This window comes from Canis lupus, chromosome 7 (genome assembly GCF_011100685.1).
Source record: "Canis lupus familiaris isolate Mischka breed German Shepherd chromosome 7, alternate assembly UU_Cfam_GSD_1.0, whole genome shotgun sequence".
Classification (NCBI taxonomy): Eukaryota; Metazoa; Chordata; class Mammalia; order Carnivora; family Canidae; genus Canis; species Canis lupus.
Window position 1 is genome coordinate 33280477 of NC_049228.1, and position 26057 is coordinate 33306533.

General features: G+C 42.9%; 2 protein-coding genes across 5 annotated transcripts in view; one reads left to right on the plus strand and one right to left on the minus strand.

Annotated features, from left to right (window-relative positions):
- BECN2 (beclin 2) overlaps positions 1-11366 on the plus strand; it is a 38652-nt gene extending 27286 nt beyond the window's left edge. For 2 of the 4 annotated variants that reach the window (XR_005362183.1, XR_005362184.1), the window contains 2 exons: positions 7085-7249; positions 11305-11366. Coding sequence is in view for 1 of the 4 variants with exons in the window: in XM_038542700.1 (XP_038398628.1) it covers positions 4297-4334 (38 nt within the window). In the remaining 3 variants the exon portion in view is untranslated. Of the gene's footprint in view, positions 1-4296; positions 4761-7084; positions 7250-11304 lie in introns of those variants that run through there. The other 2 variants (XR_005362185.1, XM_038542700.1) reach the window with 2 other exon arrangements.
- Positions 11367-19554: 8188 nt separating this feature from the next.
- Positions 19555-24081, minus strand: MAP1LC3C (microtubule associated protein 1 light chain 3 gamma). Its single transcript, XM_038542702.1, has 4 exons — positions 23898-24081; positions 23741-23796; positions 23456-23562; positions 19555-21481 (listed from the first exon to the last, which is right to left on the minus strand). The coding sequence occupies exons 1-4, from the start codon at positions 23953-23955 to the stop codon at positions 21193-21195; spliced, it is 510 nt and encodes a 169-aa protein (XP_038398630.1). The 5' UTR covers positions 23956-24081; the 3' UTR covers positions 19555-21192.
- Between the last annotated feature and the right edge of the window lie 1976 nt (positions 24082-26057).

A 26057-nucleotide genomic window follows, 5' to 3' on the forward strand; every position in this document is an offset into this window, starting at 1 on the left:
GTCACTTTCCTGTCTTTCAGAGATTTATAGCAATGTGATTGTTCTGGGCAATGCCCTCCAGGACAAGAAGGCTGGGAGTCTTCTGTCTCTGGATCATTTACCACGATATTGACACTTTGATCTGGAGACTCCCTAATGGTTCTGAAAAAGAAACTTGTTTAGTCTTCCAAACAAAGAATGTAGTTCACAGACAAGAGGCAGTGAGAATTTGGTCCTGGCTACCAGGTGGCCTGGTTCTGTATCTCCACTCACACAATTCCCTGTGTGACCTTGGACAAAGTATTTAAACCTCTTTGCTTCCATTTCTTTTCATTGATAAAATGGGGATGATAATAGAACTTCATACCGTAGCTGTGGGAACTTAAAAGCATGTAGAAGGTCTTAGGGAATGACAGGGTCTACTATAAATCCCCAGGATATATTACTGACAGAGTGAGAGAAAAAGAGAGAGGCAGAGAGGCTTAGAGATACCTAAGATGTCTAACTCAAGAGTTCTCAAATTTTAGAATCATGACAGACAGATTGTTGGGGTCAGAATGACCTTCCTATTTCTGTAGTTTTCCCAGACTCTTTGAGCTTAAAATATTTAACAAGTCAAGTTACCATATTTTGGGATAGCATTTCCTGGACCCCATCAGGTCTATGGGATGATTAGATTTAGTTGAGGTCATGAGGATAGTGCTCCCCACGATGGGATTAGTGCTCTTACAAGACACCAGGCTTGCTCTGTCTGCTTCCAACTCTGCATGTGAGGACAGAGCAAGAACATGGATGTTTACAAGCCAAGAAGAAAACTCTCACTGGGTGACGGGCACTGTGGAGGGCCCTTGATGGGATGAGCACTGGGTAGTATATGTTGGCAAATTGAACTTCAATAATAAAAACCAAAAACCTCTCACCAGGGATGCCTGGGTGGTTCAGTTGGTTAAGCATATGCCTTCTGCTCAAGTCATGATTCTGGGGTCCTGGGATTGAGTCCCATGTTGGGCTCCCTGCTCGGTGTGGAGTCTGCTTCTTCCTCTGCCTGCCAGTCTTCCTTCCTTTCTCTCTCTCTGACAAATAAGTAAAATCTTAAAAAAAAAGGGGGGGGGGTTATTGAAAAAAACAACAATAACAAAGTCTCACTAGAAACCATGTTGGCGGGATCCCTGGGTGGCGCAGCGGTTTGGCGCCTGCCTTTGGCCCGGGGCTGATCCTGGAGACCCGGGATCGAATCCCACATCAGGCTCCCGGTGCATGGAGCCTGCTTCTCCCTCTGCCTGTGTCTCTGCCTCTCTGTCTCTCTCTGTGTGACTATCATGAATAAATAAATAAAATCTTTAAAAAAAAAAAAAAAAAAAAAAAAGAAACCATGTTGGCTGGTACCCATATAATGGGATTTCCCAGGCTCTGGGATTGCGAGAATATGTTTGTTATTTAAGCTACCTAATCTATGGTAGTTTGTCAAGGCAGCCTGAACAGACTTAGGCACCTGTTGTTGCTACCATCCCCTGCCCCATTAGATTTGTAGGTCTGAGTTGGGAGTCTGGAATCTGCTGTTTTAACCAGGTGATCTTGCTGTAGGTAGTCTTCAGGAGACACTTAAGAAGTGCATAGGATAGTCTCTTTACGTGCTGAGAACTTGGTGTCATGCATTAACTCTGTCCTGTACCTTTCTACCATATGCTCTCCTGCATTCTGATAACTCTGTTGGCTTTCCCTCTCCCAGAAATTTCTTATACAAAACCACAACCAATTCCTTTAAGAGGTCAAGGAAAGGGGTGCCTGGGTGGCTCAGTTGGTTAAGTGTCTGACTCTTGATTTTGGTTCAAGTCATGATCTCAGGGTCATGAGCCCCACATTGGACTCTTTGCTTAGTGGAGAATCTTCTTGAGATTCTCTCTCTCCCTTTTCCTTCTCTTTCTCTCAACACTTGTGTCCATGTGCACTCTCCCTCTCTCTCTAAAATGAATAAATAAAATCTTTAAAAGGTCAAGGAAAAAGTTACTTTAAGATCATAACATTTGTAACCAGAAAGGCAAAAGATGTGATAATCATAAAGATTTAAAATACATTACAGAAAATTAAGAGGAAAATAATATGGTTGAAATAAATATATTATAGAATTATTTCCAAGGTCTTATTAACAGTTTAGCATTGAATTAAAAATATACAGACAAGCAGCCAAATGGTATCTGGCTCTGTCCTATAAAATGTAATGAAGTTCTGGTCACAGCCCATTGTTTCTGGCTTGCATTTTCAACACTAACTATACCAAATCTTTTCTCCTTGGTAGATGCCTTTGCAGCCTATTTTTCAGTTTGCCAAGATCAACTTTTCTCACAGCCACCTCACTTTCTCTTTTATTCATCCATTCATTCAAAAGATATGAGAAATCAAAGGTGAACCACCCAGAAGTGGTGCATGCTTTCACGGACCTTCCACTCCATTGAGAAGATACATGAAGACCAAGACAATCTAAGACTGTGATGAGGTGGATAAACAAAACACATATAGTAGGGTATCCCTGGATGGCTCAGTGATTTAGCGCCTACCTTTGGCCCATGATGCAATCCTGGAGATCCGGGATCGAGTCCCACATTAGGCTTCCTGCGTGGAGCCTGCTTCTCCCTCTGCCTGTGTTTCTGCCTCTCTCTCCCTCTCTCTGTGTATCTCATGAATAAATAAATAAATAATCTTAAAAAAAAAACACATATAACAAATGCAGGCCAGGGCAGAATTTTGAGAATAGAATGTGTTTTGTAACTTTGTATGTGTGTGGATATTTCCAACACACACAAGGATGATGGATGTCTAATGAATATCCATCATACAGCTTCAGTAGTCTACACATACTTGTTTTCTTTGTGCTCTACTCACTTACTTCTCCTAATTACTTGGAAGCAAATCTGAGACATTATATCATTTCACTTATAAATATTTTTGTATGTATATTACAAAACATAGCTAGGAAACCACTACCACATCTTAAGAAAAATGAAGTCTTCTTTTTCTATCTGATCAGTGATGGAACCTACTTTTATAAATTGGTCTAAGAAGGTCTCATTAAGATTAGATCTGAGACCCAGAGCAATATTTCTTTTTTTTTTTTATAAGATTTTATTTATTCATGAGAGACACAGAGAGAGAGAAGCAGAGACACAGGCAGAGGGAGAAGCGGGCTCCATGCAGGGAGCCCGGCATGGGACTCGATCCCGGGTCTCCAGGATCAGGCCCGGGTCCGAAGGCGGTGCCAAATCGCTGAGCCACCCGGGCTGCCCCCAGAGCAATATTTCTTAAATTATCTATGGTCAAGAACCGGTTTTTCTGTTTTTGTTTGTTTGTTTGTTTGTTTTCATTTCCAATGATGTGGATGAACACTTTTGTGAAATACAATGAAAATAAATTGCCCCATAAGCAAAATTTTAGAAGATTCTATAGAACAGGTGCTTGAAGACTATGTTTGTCTATGGGTCATAAGCTAAGATTTTCTTTTTACATTTTTAAATAGTTGGGAAAAGTAAAAAGATTTCGTGATATGTAAAAAGTATGTGAAGTTCACATTTCAGTGCCCAATAAAAGTTCTATGGAGCTTTCAGTTGTTGATGTACACTTTCACACTCGCTTTTGGATATGCTTTCTACCTTCATTCCTTTCCTTCCCTTTTTCTTTTTTTTTTTCAGAGAGGGAGCAATGAATGGCAGAGGGAGAGAGAATCTTTATTTTTTTTCTTAAAGATTTTATTTGTTTCTTCATGAGAGACACAGAGAGGCAGAGAGAGAGAGGCAGAGACAGCACGCTTGAAGCACGCTCCATGCAAGGAGCCAGATATGGGACTCCGGGATCATGCCTTGAGCAGAAAGCAGATGCTCAGCCACTGAGTGACCCAGGTGTCCCAGGGAGAAAGAATCTTAAGCAGACTGCACACCAACCACAGAGCCCAATTCAGGGCTTAATCTCACAACCCTGAGATACTGACTTGAGCTGAAATCAAGAGTAGTCCAGCACTTAAATGATTGAGCCACCCAGGCACCTCTTGGGTATGCTTTCATATGTCTTCATGCTGCAATGGAAAAGTTCAGTAGTTATGACAGAGACTTGTGTGACCCATAGCTCTAAAGTATTTGCTATCTGGTCTTTCACAGAAAATGTTTTCCAACTCTGACACTAAATTTAAGCCGCAATTATTATGTTCAAGAGACATAAAATTATTCTATCAATCATTACAAATGTTAATCTCAATTTTTGTGCTTTTCTTGCTGGAAACCTATAATGAACAGTTTGCAAACTATGTGTTTGTTTCTCCCACCTTTATAGCTGAGCTGCACAAAATTCATGGACCACACCCTGAGTAGTTCTGAGATAGAAGACAGAGGAAGGAGAGTTGCAATGAGCTACAGGAGGAGCATTCCAGATACTCCTGAAGTGACAAGTACAAAACCAGTTATAGGAAGGAGCTTGGCATGGCCTAGGCTGATGAGTTGATGGCCGTAGGCAGCGTTCCCATACATGGGTATCTTTTGGCCTACACGGGCTTTTAAAACAAATTAGAATTCTGTGCCAGTGTTTTTGCATGGACTTATTTCTTTTAAAACTTGGATTTGAGTTCTTTTGAGGCAATCTGAAAATATGGCATCATGGACCCATATAGGATATTTAGTAACCTGGGGCAAAGAAGCATCTTTCTGCAGGAAAGGGATGTGTGAGTGCACTGCAGACAAACCAGTCTTTGACCCCTGTTTTACAAGGTGACGCAGGTCAGGGGTCTGGGGCAAAGTGAACAAGGGGAAAGTGGGCAGGAACAGTTTGGAAAGGCAGTTGGGGATCAGACCCTCTCAGGACTGACAAGTGCTAGAAAAGACATTAGATATGAAGAGTTCCAAGTCAAGGAGCAAATTTGGATATTAAGGTCACTTAAGGTCAATCTTCAGTTATGTTGATAGCAGACTGACAGGAGAATGGCTGGGAAGCTATGGCTGAAGCCAGGGGAGAGTTGGCAGACTGGACTAAAGATTGGCAGAGGAAATGGGGAATGTGAGACGTATTTTGTAGGAAAAATCAGTAATACTTACTGAGGGATTTGAGGTGGGATTGGGAAAAGAGAAAAATCAAAGGTGGTAGAAGATGACATCCAGGTTTCTGACTGGATCCACCAGCTGGACGGTGTGGCCATTTATGACAATGGAGGACAAACAGAAGGGGGAGGCAAGGAGATAGTGTTCAGGAAGAACTCCCAGAGCGCCATCTCGGACTGCGTGAACAGTCTGTGAAACTCAGAAATGAAACTGCAGGTGGCAGTCGGCAAGAGTGTGAAGGTTGGCAAGCAGGCATTCCTCTCCTGCAGTCTTAGAAAAGTCAGCCCAGTCCCTTCTAAAGATCACCAGCCCCTGCTCCACACTATCCCATCCTCACCCCCCAACATCCACTGCAGCAAGTGCAGGAAGCATTCACTGAGGACGCTCTTTCTATGAGGCAGTCTCTGATGAAGCATAAAAGTTGTAAAAATCCCTACCCTTATAAAGATCACAGTCTGAGGCGAAAATTATAGTTTTTTTTAAAAAAAATTTTTATTTATTTATCCATGAGACACACACACACACACACGGAGAGAGAGAGAGAGAGAGAGAGAGGGGCAGAGACACAGGCAGAGGGAGAAGCAGGCTCCATGCAGGGAGCCCAACGGGAACTCGATCCTGGGTCTCCAGGATCACACCCTGGGCTGAAGGCAGGTGCTAAACTGCTGAGCCACCCAGGCTTCCCTGAGGTGAAAATTATAGATTTTTAATCACATACGGTTTTACTCTGAGCTTTGCAACTCTGCTGACTCCATCACACTTACATGGAAACTGCCAGCTGAGAGGGTGGGAACTTGTGTTAGAAGGTGGAGGGGTGTGTGTGGGGGAAAGTGGAGGATATGAGGGGAGGTTGGCTCAATGTCAGTGGATGGAATCCAAGGAATATGAATGAGGTAAGGGGACCAGACATGGGAGGGGGTAATGACTAGGGAGGCTGGTGATGGAAGGGTGGCCCGAACACAGTCCTCGAATGGATGAACCCTGTAATTCCACACATGTCAATCTTCCTCTCTGGCCTGAGTCTCTTCTCATCAGTGCAAGGCTTCAGACTGAACAGATGGTAGGGAAACTGTTGTGGTGGGATCTATTATGGGCCTTGTCTCAATATTTCCTAATATTATGAAGTACTAAATGATGCAAATAATTTCTGCTATGTATTGAAATGAATTGAGTTTATTCTTCAGTGGGAGAAGAACAGGCTGGAATTACACTAAGAGTGGATTCTACATGGCTAACATCATAAGTATCTTGATGAAGGAAAAGTTTGCAAGACCTCTAGACTAGGCCATTTTAAACCTTCTTCCAACTGCAATCTGTGGTTTTAAAGCGTCTGTGTGGAAAACTGGAAGATACTCGATATCTTTCAGAATCACAGCAAGTTATTTCTTTCTTTTTTTTTTTTTAAGATTTTATTTATTTATTCATGACAGACACAGGCAGAGGGAGAAGCAGGCTTCCTGCGGGGAGCCCGATGCGAGACTTGATCCCTGGACCCGGGATCATGCCTTGAGCTGAAGGCAGATGCTCAACCACTGAGCCACCCAGGCATCCCGCAAATTATTTCTGAATTAAACCAGAATATAAATAAAAAGTAACACATGAGATTACTATCTTTTACATCCCCATTTCTATTTTTTAAGTTCTGGAATTCCTGTATAAGAAAAGGAAAAGCCCATCCTCTCATATTGGGGAGCTGGCCTGGTGCTCAGTCACACACAGTGTTCTCCTGATAAACATAATCAATTTCATAGAGCATTGACCTCAAACAAGGCCATTCTGTGACCTTGTTCATGACTGATCAAGAGAAAAAAAGACCTCTCCACTTTTACTTCTGAACATAGATGAAAACATCAGTATGGTCCAAACTGCGAAAATAACCAAACTCTCTCCTGGGTAATATGAATTATTATGAATATGAATAGAGTGCTGCTTCTTTAGCAATTATGATTTTAGCTTTATGTCATTCTTCTTCCTGTATAGAGTAGGCTGATTAACTTACCTAATTATGACTTTCCTCTGCTTCCTGACAGGATCCAATCCCAAGCAATACCTTCTTCCCTAACTTGCCTCAAATCAGCTAACACAAACCAAAGCCATCAACACCTTTCTGTCACCTCTTAGAGAGACACCCTGTGAATGCCCATGGTGTACATTCTCCACCACTATAATGGAGGATAAACCCAACTTGTTCAATGGTAGGTGTGTTTCTAATGGTTTTGGCTAGAGAGTATTAACACATTCCAAGCTAAACTATTCCCAGGAACATGAGCCAAAATGACCAGTTGTAAATGTTTGTTGTCTCTCACCAAGAAACCCGGAATCTTCTCAAAGTGGGGTATAGTTGATACTTCTGCAACTGTAGAGCATTTTTACTCAGCTTCTTATGGTTTAGAAATGCCAGAGAAGTAGTTGTCCATACACATCAAAAGTCTTAAAAGACTTTAAAAACCTAAATAGGTGAGGGATGCCTGGGTGGCTCAGTGGTTGAGCATCTGCCTTCTGCTGGGGGTGTGATCCCAGGGTCCCAGATTGAGTTCCGCATTGGGCTCCTTGCAAGGAGTCTGCTTCTCCCTCTGCCTGTGTCTCTGCTGCTGCTGCTCTCTCTCTCTCTGTCTCTCATGAATAAATAAACAAAATCTTAAAAAAAAAAACCTAAATAGCTGAATGTGAATTGTCTGAAAGCACGTCAATCATTTGGGGGTGGGTGGGTGTAGGGTTTGATAGGGCAGCAGCATACAGCCTGCAGGAAAGTGGGCCACACAGCTCTAGGGATGTCCATTTCCACTGACTACAGTGAGAACAGAAATACCGGCATTGTGTGGCATGCCGGTACTGGGTTAGGTAACGGCATTAGGTGAAAAGTAGCTAGGGACATTAAAAGAGTTTCATTTGACTTGAATATTAACCAAAGGGCATCTGAATTGTCAATCAGCTAAGAAGGTCTCACTGGTGAGATGAGAAATGCAGAAAAAGTTCTCATAAAGGAAAACACAACCTCCAAATCCCTCACGCTGCCATGACAACAGTAGCTCACAAATGATGCAATTGTACGAGCAGCTGGGGGACACAGGAGATGAGGGCAAGATCCCACCGTGAGGGAAATGGAAACCAGGCAAAGGAAAATGTAAGCTAATTCTTGTCACAAAAAATAAAATCAGTCACAGCTGTTAGCTATAAGAGGAAAAAGGGAATAAGTGTATTTTACTTTCGCACGATGTCTTTCATCAGAGGTTATTAAAACACACTTCACTATTATTAAGTCATTACTTGAGCACCATGCTGAGTGGGCAATCACCATTTATGGGCAATACGGTCAGCTCAGTGACTCATGATTAGGACAAAAAGGAATAAAACATTCCATAGCAAATGTCCATGGTCCTAAGTATTGCAAGCTTATTTGAACTCCCTAATTCTTTCTTATCAAAAAATTTTAACTTTATTTTATAAAGTTTAACAATAAAAAAAACTTCTCTCCAAATGGGTAAAATGAAATCTATTGGCTAATCTTGGTAAAGAGTATTGTATTATTTTTCCAATTTAGCTGTATATTTAAACTCTATCAAAATACAAAGTTATGACAAAATAATTAGAGCATCTATGCCTGCTGCTTTATGAGGGCAGGGCTTTTTGGCTCTTTTGCTTGTTTTTGAGAGAGAGTGCGTGTGAAGGGAGGGACAGAGGGACAGGGAGAGAGAAAATCTTAAGCAGGGTCCCCACTGAGTACAGAGCCCTACCCTGGGCTCAATCTCACAACCCTGAAATCATGACCTGAACCCAAATCAAGAGTCAGATGCAACTGACTGAACCACCCAGGTGCCTGGCTGTTGTGTCCATTGCTATGGCCCAGTGCCAAGTCCAGAGCTTTGCCCAGTTGGTGATCAATCAATGTTTGTTGAGTGGACAATAGGCATTCAATGAACTGTAGCAACTGTTAGTAAATGTAGCCTGCCAATGCCTTCTCACAACTAAGCAGCTCCAACAAGTTCTGTATTATGGGGCATTCTCTGACGACATCCTTGGCCACTGATATTCTATTTATTCCACACATATTTCCCAGTGTCTGTAGGATGCTAGGAACCGTGCCAGATGTTGAGTATTCAGAGTTGATGAGTATCTAGCACGTGACTGGTTATATTTAGACAGGTATGAAACATACAACTCACAAATGGGGAATTGACCCCCAGTGGTGGCAAACAGAGGGCACAGGATGCCCAGAGAGGCTGGGGCAGGGGAAGAGGAGAGAATAGGAAGAATGAACTACATGCAATGGGCAAAGAAGAGGACAGTATAACACCAGCCTAGAAAAGTGGATGAAGACAGGTGTGGGGGAAATGAATTTCCCTCCACTCTTCTGAGTTCTTGACTGAGAACCCTGTAACAAAAGAGAGTTAACAAGAGAAGAACAAGAAGTTTAGTAATATTGTAGGGGCTCTGAATATGTCATCCCAAATATGCCACACTGACATATTGATTATTTGGATTTAAAGGTACTTGAGAATCAGCCGGTACAAAAATGACACTGATCTTTCCTTGTCCCCCTGACAGCAGGAAACAAATCTTCCATGGGAAACTTAGCCTCCCTGCATCAGGAGGGTGAAAGGCATCTTTATCACCAGAAATGGGAATTTGGGGCTGAAAAGGCAGTATTAAAAAAAACCTGTTAATTCTTTACCAATTTTCTACTCCAAGCCCAAACCCCTCTGCCTTGTCAATTCTTTGTAAATTCATTTTCTTTTTCTAAAATACAAACGTTTAGAAAGCTTTCTGCTCTGGTCACTTCTTTGAATCTCTCATGTTTATGGGGCTCCTGTACATACTTACTAAAATAATTCTTTTTTTCTCCTGTTAATCTGTCTTATGTCAATTTAATTACTAGACCAGTCAAAGATCCTAGAAGGGAAGAAGAAAAACTCTTTCCCCTACCACATTTGTACCTCTTATACATATGGGAGATACCTAGGGAAAAATAAGCAAATTCCCCGAGGTAGCTTAGAATTCAGGCTTCAAAGCCATCTTAATAGGGAAAGGGGAGAGGAATGTAGGCCTCTTAGGGGAAAGTGAATGAGTTTTAGGGCAGGTACCTGGTCCCTCAGAAGAACAGATGGGAGGTGTGATGGTCTGTCACTTAGCATATTTGAGTGTGATAAGGATTTGTAGTCTCCTCTGCTGTGATAAGAGTCAATCCACCTAGGCTGATGAAACTCCTGGGGAGGGAACTTATGACAATTGGTGACTTTTGGAGGTTCTGACCTCCAAACTGAACTTATGACAATTGGTGACTTTTGGGCAGTTCAGAGAAAAGCCTCTCCATGCATTTGCTGTTTTCCAAGTGCCCACAATTCAAAGCCATCAATATGCCTACATGGCATATTTTGTGGTGGCACATCCTGCCACCCTTCCACAGGCCACGTCAGGCCTTGTAGATGAAGTCATGGGCTGAGCTTTTAGTCAGAGCAGTGAGAACCCTGAAGGATATCAGCTGGGGGAATGGTGTCACTGGACATGCAAGTTTTTATTTATTTATTTATTTATTTATTTATTTATTTATTTATTTGGACATGCAAGTTTTAAACATCCTTTAAACTATTGTCAGAGTCCAAAATCCTTTCCACTGAATCTAACTGCCAGACTCTTTAGGGGGTCAAGGTGGAATTTCTAAAAACTAAGAGAAAATAAAGCCTCCATTGGTAACAGCAGTGTGAGGCAGCCAAGGGCATGGAAGCCCATCAAGCCAACTGCCTAAATATAGTAGCTAATGCTTAGTTAGTGCTTAATCTTTGTCAGGCATTATTTTAATTTCATTAAAATAATGAACTCATTATTAAATTAAATCTTTAAGTCTGTGAGGCAGCTGCTATTTTCTTCTGCATTTTTACAGAGGAGATTTCTGAGACTTGGAGAATTTTAAGTAATTATACTAAAGTCACAGAGCAAGTAGGGGAAACACTAGTCACATTCCAGCAGGTGGGCTCCTAAATGGCAATGGTAGTAGAGAAGGAGATCCCGATGTGCCAACCCAAGCATGGCACTTTGGCATAAGGATTACCTCGAGCTGGAGGCAGCTTAGAATCAAGAGACGCAGGAGGAATGCCTGAGTTGGTTTAAGCGTCTGACTCTTGATTTCAGCTCAGGTCATGATATCAAGGCTGTGGGATAGACTGCACTGGACGATTAAGATTAAGATTCTTTCTCTCCATTTCCCTCTGACCCCTATCCCCTCTTAATTTCTTTTCTTTTTTTTTTCTTTTAGGATTTTATGTATTTATTCATGAGAGACAGAGACACAGAGAGAGAGAGAGAGGTAGAGACACAGGCAGAGGGAGAAGCAGGCTCCATGCAGGGAGACCAATGTGGGACTCGATTCCGGGACTCCAGGATCACACCTTGGGCTGAAGGCAGTGCTAAACCGCTGAGCCACCCGGGCTGCCTCCCTCTTAATTTCTAAGGAAAATAAAGAGAGATGCAAGAACAATTCTTTGTCCTCCTTCTCTGTCTGAAAGTAGAACATATTTCCCTTTGTAAAATTGTCCTCTGTACCAGTAAGAGAACAGCAACTCTTGCCACCAGATGAAAGAGTTTCATGGACAAACCTTATTAAAGTAACTCTATCTTCCATTAGTCTCCCTGTATATCTCCTAGTCACTTTGTCGATTTATCATTCCTTGAGTAATTTATCATTCCTTTCCTTTGGTAAAAACCCTGAATCTAACCACATCTTCTTTTATGTGAACTCCCCTGTATATAAATATGAATAAAAATTGTGTGTCTTGGGGTGCCTGGGTGGCTCTGTCTGTTAAGCATCCAACTCTTGGTTTCAGCTCAGGTCATGATCTCAGGGTTGTGAGATCAAGCCCTGAATTGGGCTCCATGCTCAGTTGGGAGTCTGCTTGAGATTTTCTGTGTCTGCCCTGCTCCCAACGTTCTCTCTCTCTAAAATAATTAACCTTTTTTTAAAAAAAAATGTGTATCTTTTCTCATTAATACATCTTTTTCTAGCTTAATTTGCATGCCCTTAGGGACTGAACTAAAAAGAGGAGAGGAAAAATTTTTTATCTCCCTTATAGTAGTAATGGGAGTCTAGATCACAGGGAATTGGGCAGGCCACACATCCATGTGGCTGCCCTAAGATTCAGACACCCTGATACCTGGATCCCAAATCACTGTGAAAGCACTGTAGTCACAGAAGACAACCACAAAGTAAAACCTACATCAACACAATTTAAAAATAACCCCCATAGATTCCTGGGTGGCTCACCAATTGAGCATCTGCCTTTAGCTCAGGGCGTTATCACAGAGTTCTGGGATTGAGTCCTGCATCAGGCTCCCTGCAAGGAGCCTGCATCTCCCTCTGCCTATGTCTCTGCCTCTCTCTCTGTGTTTCTCATGAATAAATAAATAAAATATTTTTTTAAAAAATAAATAAATAAAAATAACCCCCCAAAGCCTCTTGGATCCTATTTCACAGCTCTAGTTTCTCTTGTCACTGATGGAGAGAGTTCCTGCAGAGATCAGAGGGACTTCAGCCTGAGCCCTACACTCTCTAGAATCCCTTCCTCCCTATTGGGGCTGGGGCTCCTGGAACCCAGCATCCAAGACACAAGACCACACCAGTTTTGTTTTGCTTTTTAATAGATAGACTAAGAGAGAAAGTGTGTGTGAGTTGGGGGAGGGACAGGCAGAGGGAGAGAGAGAGAGAATCTTAAGCAGACTCCACACAGCACAGAACCTGACACGGGGCTGCATCTCTTGATCCTGAGATCACGACCTGAGCTAAAATGAAGAGTCAAATACATAACCAACTGAGCCACCCAGGTGCCTCCATGCAAAGTTTAGGTGGCCCCTTCTCTGGCACTCCTAGGAGGCTCAGGCTCTTCTAGAGTTGGCATCTTCCCATGTTCTCTGCCTGCTGGCCAGCCTGGGTGTGAATTCTTTTGGTCTTGCCTCCCTCTTGCTACAAGTCACCTTTGATGGATGCCTGCTCTGATGTTCTGGACCACAGGCACTGCTGATTCAGGATGTACATAATACCTATAAGTCACTACACAACAGTGACTCTTAGCAAGGCTGAAGCCTTCGAGCTCTTGAAAAAAATGAGACAGCAGCCATTCTAGAGTTCTAGGCCAGAAGTTTCAAAGTGTGTTGTTGCTAGACCTGCAGTAATTGATCACCTGGGAACCTGTTAGGAATACTCAGGCTCCTCCCTAGGTTTTCTGAATCATAAACATTAAAGGCTTGTTTAATAAGCCCTCCAAGGAGGTAGATTATTGTTGCAGCAGAGCCCCTAATCCAGTTCAGATTTAGCAAACTAGTCCATCGGTCAAATCTAGCCTGCTACCTGTTTTTGTACAACTTGCAGGCTAAAAATGGATTTAAATTTTCAAACAATTAGGGGACAAAATCTAAGGAAGAATGACATTTAAAGATATGTGAAAAATTATTTTAAAATCAAATTTTGGTGTCCTTAAATGAAGTTTTACTGGAACACAGCCATGCCCACTCATTTTCATATTGCCTCTGGCTGCTTTTGAGCTATAATGGTAGAACTATGGCAGAGACCATAAAGCCTAAAACATTTACGATCTGATCCTTTGGAGAAAAGTTTGTTGACCCCTGGTCAAGGCAAAACTGTTTTGAAATCAGCAATTTTTGGTGAAGTGTGGCAGCTGTCAGCTGCACCCCAAACAGACTAGTTACACGGAGGGAAAGCAGTCATCCCAGACTTTGCTGTGTAGAATCCATTTCTGTGCCATGCAGTTAAATTAGTTTATGTCTCTAAAAGATGATAAAAATGGCACTGGGATTTTGAAAAGTTCCCAAAGGCCCAACCAATCCCATATACAAATAAATATATCTAGTTTTCACAGCCCCAAATTTCTTCCCCTGTTGGAAATTTTGCCAGATAGGCCCAGCTAGTGTTTCTCTATGCCTCCGTAGGGCAAATATAGGGCAAGGAGCTTGATTGTCTTGGCTAATTCAGAGTGTCCGTGAAAGAAGACTAATGAGGGTAGGAATTCTGAGGGCTGAGGAATGTTGAGCTTAGCTTGACCTAGGACTCAGTTACATTCAGTTCACAGTGAAAACCACATGCACAAGCCACATTCACCGAAACACACTGCATAACCAGGGTGCCAGCCACATGTGGGGAAAGGCTACAAAATGTAAATCAAATCTGTCTTAGCTTCTGGCATAAGAAGTAGAGTCCCAAGAAATGAAGCTAGGCAAGTGGTTAGATCTTTGAGGACCTTATATAACACAACATGGAAGTTGGAGTTTCATATATTCATGTAACTAAAAGTCATGGCAGTGTTTTAAAAATGAGGGAGTTACACCTCCTTAATGCCACATTGTACTAGGCTCTAGAGATACAAAATAATGCTCTTACCCATAAAGAAATCATGGTCTAGTGGGAGAAACATATGTAGGCAAACTTTTTAACACTTTACATCTTAGATTACTTTTAGGATTTTGGAAGTTTGTGAATTCAAGGCACCTTAAATTTGGATATGCAGGTTCCCAAGCACCCCCCGCCCCCAACTTCTCACAGAGGTGTGGACTCACGAGGACTGAGTGGGTATGCCATATGGGAGAGGTAGGGGTATTCTAATCAGGTGAGGACCAGAGAGGTGTGGGCAGTGAAGGAATTCACCCAAGACAGAACAGAAGAGATAGAAGCTTATTGAATGTACCACAAGGGGTGGAGGCAGGACAGCAAAGGAGAGAGCATCTGCAAGGAGGTGGAGGTGAGGTGCTATAGTTATAGGGCAGAGTGAAAACGTATGGGAATATTCCAAATTTTCCCTTTTTTGGTAATCTTAGGAAATGTGCCTGGTTGTAATTGGTCATTTTGTGACAGTTCAGTGATCATTGTGGGACCTTGTGCTTTGCTCAAGTTTCCATGGCTCAAGCCTGTTACCTAAATGCAGCCTCCACATGAAGCAGGGAGTCTGGGCCACCATGAGAGCACCTCAGACAGAGGCTCAGCTGGTAACAAGGCAGTGGGCAGCAGGGGTTGTGTTTGTTTTTGGAAGGTCAAGGTGTGTGGTGTGCAGGTGAGGGGTAGGAGGCTGTTTGTGATGAAGACTGTGTTCTGGGTCTGTTTAAACTGTGTCAATTCCCAGTTTTTCTCTTACTTGTCTGGGGCTTTTCTTAATCTCAATTTCCTCATCACTAAAATGAGGGTCATAGTTGTGCTTACTTTGTAAAAATATTGTGAATCTTACGCAAAACCTAAATAGTTTAGCATAATACCTGCTAATACTGCTGTCAGTAAATGTTCCGTATTTGTGCTAAAGAACAAAAATTTCACTGAGTAAATTTGAAGATCTAATTGGCTTTATTAAGTAATTTGGGAATTGGGCAACAACTCATCTAGCAAGTAGGTGGGAGTTCTGAGGAATTGTACAAAATGAAAGGTTTTTCTAGAAAGGAAGGTGGGGCAAAAAAAGGTACCAGCAACAGAAAGGATTATTCAAGGAAAGGTTACTTTCCCTGAAGGGGAAGAACAGGAGATCTTCTGTAGATGACTTCACCATTGCTGACCAAGAAATTCCGGACTGATTGGTTTAAAATTCCCCTTCTGGGGAAGCTGACACTGCAGTTAGGTTAGGTATGAGGTCTTGCTGGATCTTAGCAAAAGTGACTGTATTTGGGACCTGTTCCCCTTTAAGATTTTACATTATTATTATATCTGAGTTCCAAACAATTAAGCCAGAAGCAAATTAAGCTTTAACATAATCAACTACATCAACCCTCTTGATTGACAGAGGCAGGACATTGAGGGGTGGGGGAAAATGGGTGAAAGGGGTCAAAATGTACAAACTTCCAGTTACCAGATAAGTAAGTCCTGGGGGTACCCTGTACACATGGCAACTGTAATTAACAGTACTGAACTGCATGTATGAAAGTTGCTAAGAGAGTAGATCTTAGAAGTTCTTATCACAAGAAAAAAAGTTGAGACTATATGACGTGGTGGGTGGTAACTAAATTTATGGTGATCATTGTGATCTATACATATGTCAGATTATTATCATGCACACCTTAAACTAATAAACTAATACAAGGTTATACATCAATTATATCTCAATAAAACTGGAAAGAAAAAAAAAAACAACAGGACATTTACCTCCACCTGGTCAGGGATAACTTCACTCATTGATTTTTGAGTGTGTACCTGGTACATACCATTATTACTATATATATAATATATATATATATATATATATATATATATATATATACACACTTTTTTTTACTTAGGTCATCTGCATTACTTGGCACATTCACTGTGACATGGACAGTATGGAAGCCAAGGCTTGCTGTCTAATAAAGACGTTCCCAAGACTTTAACAGTGGCTTTGCAGAGGCCAGCGTGGGAGATGTGGGGTGGGAAGTAGTCAACTACAAGGAGAGTTTGCACTGTTTCACATTAAAAACTGGTTTCAAATTTCGTTTCATTCTGCTTTGTTTCAAGTATTTCTTAGGTATCCTACTTTTTAGGAAGACTACAGGTAAGCTAATCTGATCAGGGGTGAATGAGAACATTTTCTTGAAGGAGCCATGATTCTGGTTCCACTTTTTTTTTTTTTCATTTATATATTTTATTTGAGAGAGAGAAACTGAGAGAGAATGTGAGAGCAGGGGAGGGGCAGAACAAGAGGAGGAAGAGAATCTCAAGCAGACTCAGCACTGAGCACAGAGCCTGACACAGAGCTGAATCTCATGACCCTGAGACTATGACCTGAGCCAAAACCAAGAGATGCTTACCCAACAGTGCCACCCAGGTACCTCTCTGGTTCCACTTTTATTTCATCTGCTTTATTAACCATGCACAGGATCACATGGTAAGGGCTAAAACTCTGTATCCCTTAATCATTTACTTCTGAGGACCACAACTCCCATTTATTTATTTAAAAGATTTTATTTATTTATTTATTTATTTATTTATTTATAAGATTTTATTTATTTATTTTTGAGAGAGAGAGAGAGAGACAGGGGCAGAGACACAGGCAGGGAAAAGCAGGCTCCATGCTGGGAGCGCAATGTGGGACTAGATCCTGGGTCTCTGGGATCATGCCCCGGGCTGACGGCTCATGCTAAACTGCAGAGCTACCCAGGCTGCCCTACAACTTCCATTTAAAAAGATAGAAAATGAAAACAAGATAAAATAATACAAAAAGGGGATTGTCTTCAAACTAGAAAAAAATATGCTCTATAGAGTGGAATAAGGTACTGCTCAGGATCATTCTTGTGGGGTCTATACACATTCTTCCTCTGCTCCCATAATATCATTGCACACTGGACCCCTGAGGAATAATAGGGCAGGTTGAAGGAAGGCACCTCCTACCCCAGCTCCAGGTCAGCTTCTGGCTGAATCCTGGAGGTTTCACAGAAATCCTGATTTTCATGGAACTGGCTTCCTGTTACTTATAGAGACTGGTAGCTGAGCAGAGTCCTACTTCCTTGGCCTGCTTTCTGCCACTCAGTCCATTGGTCCCAGTAGAGTTCCAGTCCAGGCTGGCTCACAGCACTCTGAGTGGCTGGATGTCAGGTGCAAGGCTCCCCCACTTCTTACATTCAAGTCACTTGATATGGTCCATTAGAAGGAAAACCACAAGACCAAAAAGTAATGTGACTTGCCATAAGGCCGCATATCAGTAAACCAAGATTTAATACCTCACCTAAGTGTAGTTTCAACTTCCCCACAAATGGAACCATTAACCAGCCAAACTGGAGTTCCTTGGTCAACACTAGGAGGCCATTGCCTGAGGGATCCCTTCCCCAAGACCCTGTTAGGCCTCACTTAAACAATGCGTTCCATACTAATAAATCCGTTTCTTTTTATGACCTCTCTCTGCCTTTAAAAATCTTTCCCTTTCTGCGGCTCAGCATAGCTCCCCTCTACTTGCTAGAGGAGGTGCTGCCTGAGTCATGAATAATTTAATGATGTCAGTTAGATCTTCAATTTTTTTTCAGTTGACTTTTATTTATTCTAACAGGTGTAAGGATGGCTTGACTCACCGTTACCCAAGCAATTTTTAGCTCTGCATCAAATACCTACTAGTTACCAGAAAACAAAGGAGGCCAATTTGCTGAAACTAAGTTAAACCAAATCAGTTTGTCTAGGAGTCAAGTAAGACGATAAAAAATATTTAAATTGGTCCTGAGGCAGAAGCACTGCTCTCAAATTATATTCGAAATCATTCGGTCCTTCTAGTTAGCATGCCTTCTAGTAGAAAAAAATGACCCACTGGATGTGGGAGCCCAGCCCAGTCCAGTTAGGGTTTCTCTGTGGCTCTGAATGCTGGGCTGGTCCTGGGATCTCAGTGTCTCAGTAGAATGGCTGGGACTACCCAGACTGAGGGATGTCCACAGCTGGTTTGGAGGCAGCAGTAGTTTTCCAGAGAATAAGGGCAAGCCATAGATTTAACATCAAGGTCATTTAAGGAATGGTCAGCCTACCTCAAACCAGCCCCTGAGACCTATAGATGGAGGAAGAGAACTTTAGTTCGTCTAAGTGACTCTGTAGCCAAAGGTAAATATCTATGCTATACTCTGAAGTCAGTCTCCCCTAGGATAGGAGAATAGTCACTAAAAGGCCACTCAGAAAATGTCTTCACAATTGTGCAAAAATACTGCACCCGTAAGATTCAACTTCTCTTATAGAAGGGGTTTGGAGTTTCCAAATTTAATTAATTAATTATTTATTTTTTTAAATTTAATTTAAAAAACAATTGTAATGCAATCCTGAAGTCCCTGAAGAATAAATTTCTCAGGTAACTGTGAGTCAAGTTTGTTAATAAAGTGAGGAACTTTATTTGACTCTTCTTAGCCTCAGCTTCTTCATCCTTAAAATGGGAATAATAATTCCTAAGGAATAAATAAAATAGTCTCATTTCTATTCCACCTTTACCCCCACCCCTACATATAGAGCCACCCTTCCCCCTCCATACCCACCTGGGTAATTTCTTCAGGTTTCAACCCTAGAAATCACTTTTTATGAGAGGTCTTCAGAACTGTCTCAGAAAATCTGAGCATGTACAGTATGATCACCTAAATTGTTGTGGTTGTTCATTACTTTTCCCTTTATTTGATCTGATTTCATGATTTAAATATCTGGCTTTTGTTAGTCATTTCTCTGGACCTACTTTGGACACCAAAATCCAGGTCTGTTAGTTATGCAGAGTCTTTATTCATGATCCTGTATTTCAATAACCACCCTGTTATCCCCAAATGAATAGGAATCTATTTGAAAAATTAAATACAAAAAAAAAAAAAAAAAAAAAGGGGCAGCCCAGGTGGCTCAGCAGTTTAGCACCTGCCTTCAGCCCAGGGTGTGATCCTGGAGTCCTGGGATCAAGTCCCACATCAGGCTCCCTGCATGGAGCCTGCTTCTCCCTTTGCCTATGTCTCTGCCTGTCTCTGTGTCTCTCATACATAAATAAAATCTTAAAAAGAAAAAGAAAAATTAAATACAAAAAAGTTGAGAATATGTTTGTTGTCTTCATAATGGTTTATTCATTCATCCATGTATTTGTTAATTCGCACGTGCAATCTTAATTCATGCTGCTTCTCCTAGACAAGGTAGTAATCACAATAATTAAGACATCATGGAATAAGCAATAATAAAGCAATGTGTGTGCAGGAAGGATGGGGGGAGTAGCCATCCACGCCTGAGGTGGCCAGTTGACTTTGGTCTTAAAGATTAAGTTGGCATTTTCCAGTGAATCAAACCCTAAAACAAACTCCAAACACCTTAGCAAATTTAACCCCATAAACCTGGCTCCTGCTTAACTTCTCTCTCTCTCCCTGGCTGCAACTGCCCTGGAATCTTCTCCATTTGTAAAGCTCAAACCTTTGGACCTTCCCTCCTTGGCATGCTTAGACTCCATCACAGGCTCCTTGTCTTCATTCTGGTCCAGGTGAAAGTTCTTCCCTCCCAGAAAGCTCTCTCTGGCCATCCTACATAAAGGATTAATTCTGCTAATCACCTTTTATCTTATTTTTCTTTATTGTTCTTATAAGCATCTAGACTCATCTTGAATGTTGTCTTTTTTACCTCCCTAAGATCAAAGTGATTCACGAGGGCTTGGACCTTACCTGTCTTGGTTAATGTTGCATTTCCACGACCTAGAACAGTGCTTACTACTTAGTGAGTGCTCAGTAAATGTATGTCGAATATAAATAAATAAAATTCCTTTTTAGACAAACATCTAACAAAATCTAGCTCAAGCTGAACACCCTGCAAAGCCTTCCCTGACGAATACCCTCCTAGCCCAGTTGGAATGCTCGTACTTTGTGCTGCAGCTGCTACACCAAACACCCATCGTCCTTCATTCACTGTGCTCTGCTACATCCCCTAGTTTGCAAGTTTCCCCCATGGTCTACATCAGAGAAAGTGGGTTCCGTAGCTCAGGTATGCAGCTGGAACTCACAGAGTAACCTTATCAGATAGGCAGCCTTGCAGAGAGCTAGGAGTGAAGACAGCTTCCAAAGCCAGACTCCCTGAGCTCTAATCCCAGCAGACCCTGTTGTGTGAATTTGGAAAACATTTCTGAACTTTCTGGGCCTCTGTTTCCTCACTGTGTAATGATGCTCACAAAAATCAGTCATAGAGGGTTGTGATGAGGCACTCAGATACATCGTGCCTGGCACAAAGCAAACACTCACATAAGTTAAATGTCTTTATGTTGAACAGTTGCATCTTTGGCATAAATCTGTACTGCATTAACAGACAAAATAGGATCTAAGATGAAATAAGCAAGTTGAGTGCTGTGGAAATGCAACAATCATCTCTGTAACAACACAGATAAGGACCCCTGCCCCCAGAGAAGCCAGTTCACACCAGCTCCATGTGGGGGCTCCACAGCCCAAAGTTCTCTATGACCCAGCATACACAGGACTTCTGCCCACATGGGGGTGAAATCAAATGCCCCAAGGGCCCGCCAGCTTCCACCACAGAAGACACTTAAAATCCATCTCCAGCTCATCACACAAAACCATCACACAAACTAACCATTTCTTACTCAGAAAATAGTATTTATAGAATTCCGAAGCACCACCACACTGTCTTAGAACACACAAGAGCATGGAGCCTCAAAGATACAGAGGTGGCCAGGCCTTCCTGACAGGGTGGGTCCGATCACTGTGGGGCAGCCTCACTCACTGGATTGTCCACCACACACACAGGAGATGATCCATCCCTCCGCAGGTTAGAGCACTGGTTCTTGACATGCACTGGAGAGGACGGCAGGATTTGCTCCGACCCTAAGCAGCCAAACATCTCCTGGGAGGCGTAGGTCATGTACACAAAGCCGTCCTCATCTTTGTAGTCCCTGTAGACTTCTGCCATGGTCATACTCATGCTGACCAGGCTCCGATTGTTCACCAGCAAATAAAAGGCTTCAGTGGCCCCAAGGACCAGGCGGCTCCTGGGTGGGGAGGAGTGGGGGGCAGGAAGGGAAAACTTTAACTGGGCATGGAATGGGCCCCTGACCCAAGCCCTGGCTTACCTCTGTCTGTCCACGGCAAACATGTCTACCCAAGGAGCCCACCTCTCCACTCTAGTGCATTGTCTTCAAACTTGACAATTACCCGGGAGGGCTTGTTGAAAGCAGACACCTGCACTCCACACCAAGAGTAAGGCCATCCTATCATTAACTAGGAGACATACCAACACAAAAATGCTAAGCCCTCTTTGCTCTCAAACTCAAGGTATGTACAGCCCCAGACATACAAAAGTGATTACAGTATCTCCCAGCATCTCATTGTTAAATAGCTTTGGAATGAAATGTTGAAAGGTTACTACCCTTTCCTCCCTCTGCCATCTCTCCCCCCACCTCAAGGAGATAGAGAAGCAGCTTAGTTCATTTGGACAGGCTATAATGTCAAGGTCAATCTGAGGCCTGGTTCATCCTGGAGTGGAGGACAACATGACAGCGTAGACACTCAGGTAAGGGATCTGTCTCCCCTGCAGCACACCTCCATTTGCTCTACTTGGAGAGGTAGGCATAGCTTGCCCACTCTGGTCTCAGAGATTTGAACTTTCAGGTGAGCTAGGTCCATGTGGTTTTGGGACACAGGTGGCTAGAAATTGATTAATTTTATAACCAGATAACCTCTCCCAAAATAACCCTGAAGATTTCAGCTTTGATAATTGCATGGTTGTCTGGGTAAAAGAAGTGTTCTACAACGGGAATGGATGGAGCTGGGGACCAGTGCATTGCCTTCAGCTCTGCAGGAAACACTCCACACAGTCCACACACCCACCTCCTGTCCTTTGCTATACTATCTTTCAACGAGGGTTGTGGCATCCTCTGGAGGAAGAGGTTCTGGGGAGAGATTTTTTTTTTTTTTTGTCTATTCTGTTCACTGCTTTAAAGACAGCCTAGAAAGAATCCAGAACATCACTGATGCTCAATAAACATTCTGGAGCATTAAATGTTGGCATAGAGAGGGGATTAGGGCTGGTAGAAAACAAAGGATGACCTCTGTCTGGGAAGGAGAAAAAGAATGGCTCTCAGAACTCAGAGAGTTGTTTCTAAGGGAGGTGGGTGAGGGGTGGTCACTCTTTGTTACATCAACATGTTGGGATATAATCCTAACACTGGTCATCCCTTAGGCACTTCCATTCACACGGGGCCAACATAAGCTCCCCAAGGAGAGGATATCAAGATCCTCTTAAATAACTCATCAAGACAAACAAGACAGAGACAAACACACACTCATAATGAATTCTTAAAGAAAAAGCAGCTATGCAGCTTGCAAGGGCTGGCCTTTCTGGACTTTTCAACCCCATGAAGAATTACCCTCTGGTAATTACTCTCAGATCATTTTTGTTGAATCCATGTGTCAAGTGACAGTACTTACCCCTCTTAAGCTTTGAAAATAGCCCCATTTTCTTTGCTGTGCCTTAACCTAAAGGAGGAACATGTCTGGGGACACCTTTCCTGTCCTCCCTCCCAGTGAAGGGAGTGCCTGCCTTTGGAAGAGGTCCTCATTCCTCCAGGGCACAGACACTTTAAAGGTACCGTGTGTCTGCTGGGAAAATGAAGACTGAGTGTTTTTTTTTTTTTTTTTTTTTAAGACTGAGTTTTAAACAGCTTGTGGAAGAACAGATCTTTTGGACTAGTCTCAGAGCCAGGACTACTTCCAAAACTTCTTAGAAAAGTTGGCGGCTCTTACTCTCTTTAAACTTGCTATCTGTGGGATTTTCCTCGCCTGTTTAAGTCAAATTACTTCTCAGAGCATCTTTTCTGGGCCCTACAGAATCTAAGAGGTGAGTCGCAAAGGAAATCTTTTCCCTCTCTTACAGATTCTCCCCCTCCTCAAAACCAAACCAATTAACAAAGCAAACAGAAAAAGCCTCACCTAGCACACTCCCCAGCGTGCACATTGTCACCTACCGGATGATGCTGAGGAACTGGATCATGGTTAGCTCCTGTGGGACCAGGAACTTGGTCTTGTCCAGTAGGGGCAGGAACTTCTCCCTGGGGTAGCGCTCCACTATCACCTGTCGAGAGGGTCAACCCCCAAGAATGTAACTCAGAGGTCTCAGTATCTTAGAAAATTAGAACAGGGAGAGACAGTGGGGTTTTTTTGTTTTGTTTTGTTTTCTTCTTCTTATTTTTTCTTTTTTTCTCTCAAGGAACAGAGTATACTCCTTTTCAAAAAGCGTAATGCGGTCTTACCGGGATCTTGTTTGGGAACTTTGCTCGGATTCCGGCAACTTCCTCTTGTCTGGTTGCTGTGAATATTTCAAAGATAAAAGAATAAGTAAACAGCAGGAGAAGTCTGTATCCTCTTCCCTCTCCCTAGCAACCCAGACAGCTACCCTTAGAATTTTACCTAAACTCTTCCTCTGCTTGAAGGGTCTGAGGCTTTGGGTTTTCTGTGGTGTCTGCATTTTGCTCAACAGCTGTGTCTGTGTCTGACTTAAAAAAAAAAAAAATCCCACAACCAGGACCTAACTCATTCCTCAGCTGCTTCCAAACCGCCCCGCAGGAGCCTAAAGGAGGCCCTTATGTAGGGCTGTGTGACATCAGGCTTCCCCAACCCTCCTTCCCCTCCCCCTCCCTGGGTAGGAGGAGGTCAGCCCAGAGTAGGAGATGGAACAACAGCCACTTGCTTGCTTCTCAGACAAAGTCACTCTGCTCATGGCCAGTTCAAAATGTTTCTTTGCTGGAGAAATTAGGGTTCACAATAAAATCAGTGGCTGGGTCACCAAGCAGCCTATGTCTGGGATGAGGACCCTGGAGATACCAAATAGCCATTTGGTAGGGACAATCTTTTTATTTTTTATTTTTTTTATTTTTTTATTTTTCATGAGAAACATAGAGAGAGAGGCAGAGATATAGGCAGAGGGAGAAGCAGGATCCTAGTGGGGAGCCCGATGCTTGACTCGATCCCAGAACTCCAGGATCATGCGCTGAGCCGAAGGCAGATAGATGCTCAACTGTTGAGCCACCCACCTGTCCCTTCTAGGCACAATCTTGTGCTTTAGTAGGAGCCTATCTTGAAGGTGGGCCAGGATGGGGCTGCCCCGCGCTGAACTGGGCTGCCTTACTCCCGCAGCAGTCCTTCACAGCCAGTTTTCACAGAAAGAAACCTATGATCAGAAAGGTAAAGGCATTTCCCCAAAGTCATACAGCCAGTAAGAGAGGCAGTTGGGATTAAAACTCAGATTTGGTACAAAGTAGGGCACACTCCAGTATATGCTGCCATTTTATTTTCTCTGCCATAAAGGGGGGAAGGAAGCCCAGTGACCCCCAAAACCTCCCTTCAAGAGATAAGAAATAGAGGCCCATAGAGGTTAACTGGTTTGCCTGGGATCCAAGGGCTGATAAGAGGTAAGACACAGGTCTCCCAGGTCTCAGCCTCCAGGGTTTTGCTTCCAGAAATGTATGCACACCCAGGCAAACCTCTGCACTCCGAGTGAGCAGAGGGTTTACATTTCCCACACTGATTTCCCGGCAGAATCACTCAACAGTGAAGAGTCTTCAAATGAACAGTGTGACATAAAGGAAGGTGATTTTACATTCTCTATGTTTGCTTCATGAATCAGTGTGAATCTCAGGGCTTTGGCTAATCATCAGGAATGGACATCCAGTGATTAAATGATAGCATCACTGACAAGTGGCTTCATCCTCTGACTCTCCCTCTGATGCCCTTCAGAAAGGGCACACATGCTCATGGGGCTGCGATAATGGGGAGCAAGTGTGTACTTTGCATTTGTAGTCAAGCAGCTTTCAAATGCACAATCTCATTTAAACCTCCGTTGTCTTGTGGATGGGAAGGGCATGTAGGATGCATACTTTGCAGATGCACACCTAGCCACGGTGCCCTGAGGTGGGGGCTTCCCCAGACCATCCAGTTCCCAGTAACGGGTCCAGAACCCAGGACCAGCAAACCTGGCTGCAGTTCTGGCCCTCTCAAATACCACCTCAATTTCTGATCTTAGATAAATCACTTCACTTATACTAAGTATAGTTTTCCTTGTTGCAAAATGACTATTTTTACCTGATTAAAATGATTTGTTTTACCTAAGGCAGAGGGGTTACGTGAGAGTTGAATGAACTCATTTATGTGAAGCAGCTAGCAAGGGCCTGGCACCAGATCCGACGCTCTCCCCGCACCAGGCCTCCCCAAAGGCCCCACAGTCCGGGAATGTGGACGCACATTGAGGTTTGAAGGCTGAAGGAAATAGCTCTGGGTTGGGGCCAGGGGAAAATAAGTCCCAGCTGCAGTGTTCGGTCCATCATTATTAGGGCTTTGAGATGCTTCCTAACTGCGTGGCATTTGGCTTTCTCAGCTGGCATCTGGGATTAGCTCAGCCGGGCCTACCTCTCAGGATGTAATGGGGGTGAAGGGGGTAATAGAACAAGGGACTTGAGGAAAAAATAGAATGCAGCAATTCTCATAGAATATATTACCATTCAGCAAGAGAATGGGCTAGATCATTTTTCTTTTGTGGAAAAGCTTCTTTTTTGAGGAGAGCAGGGTGTCCAT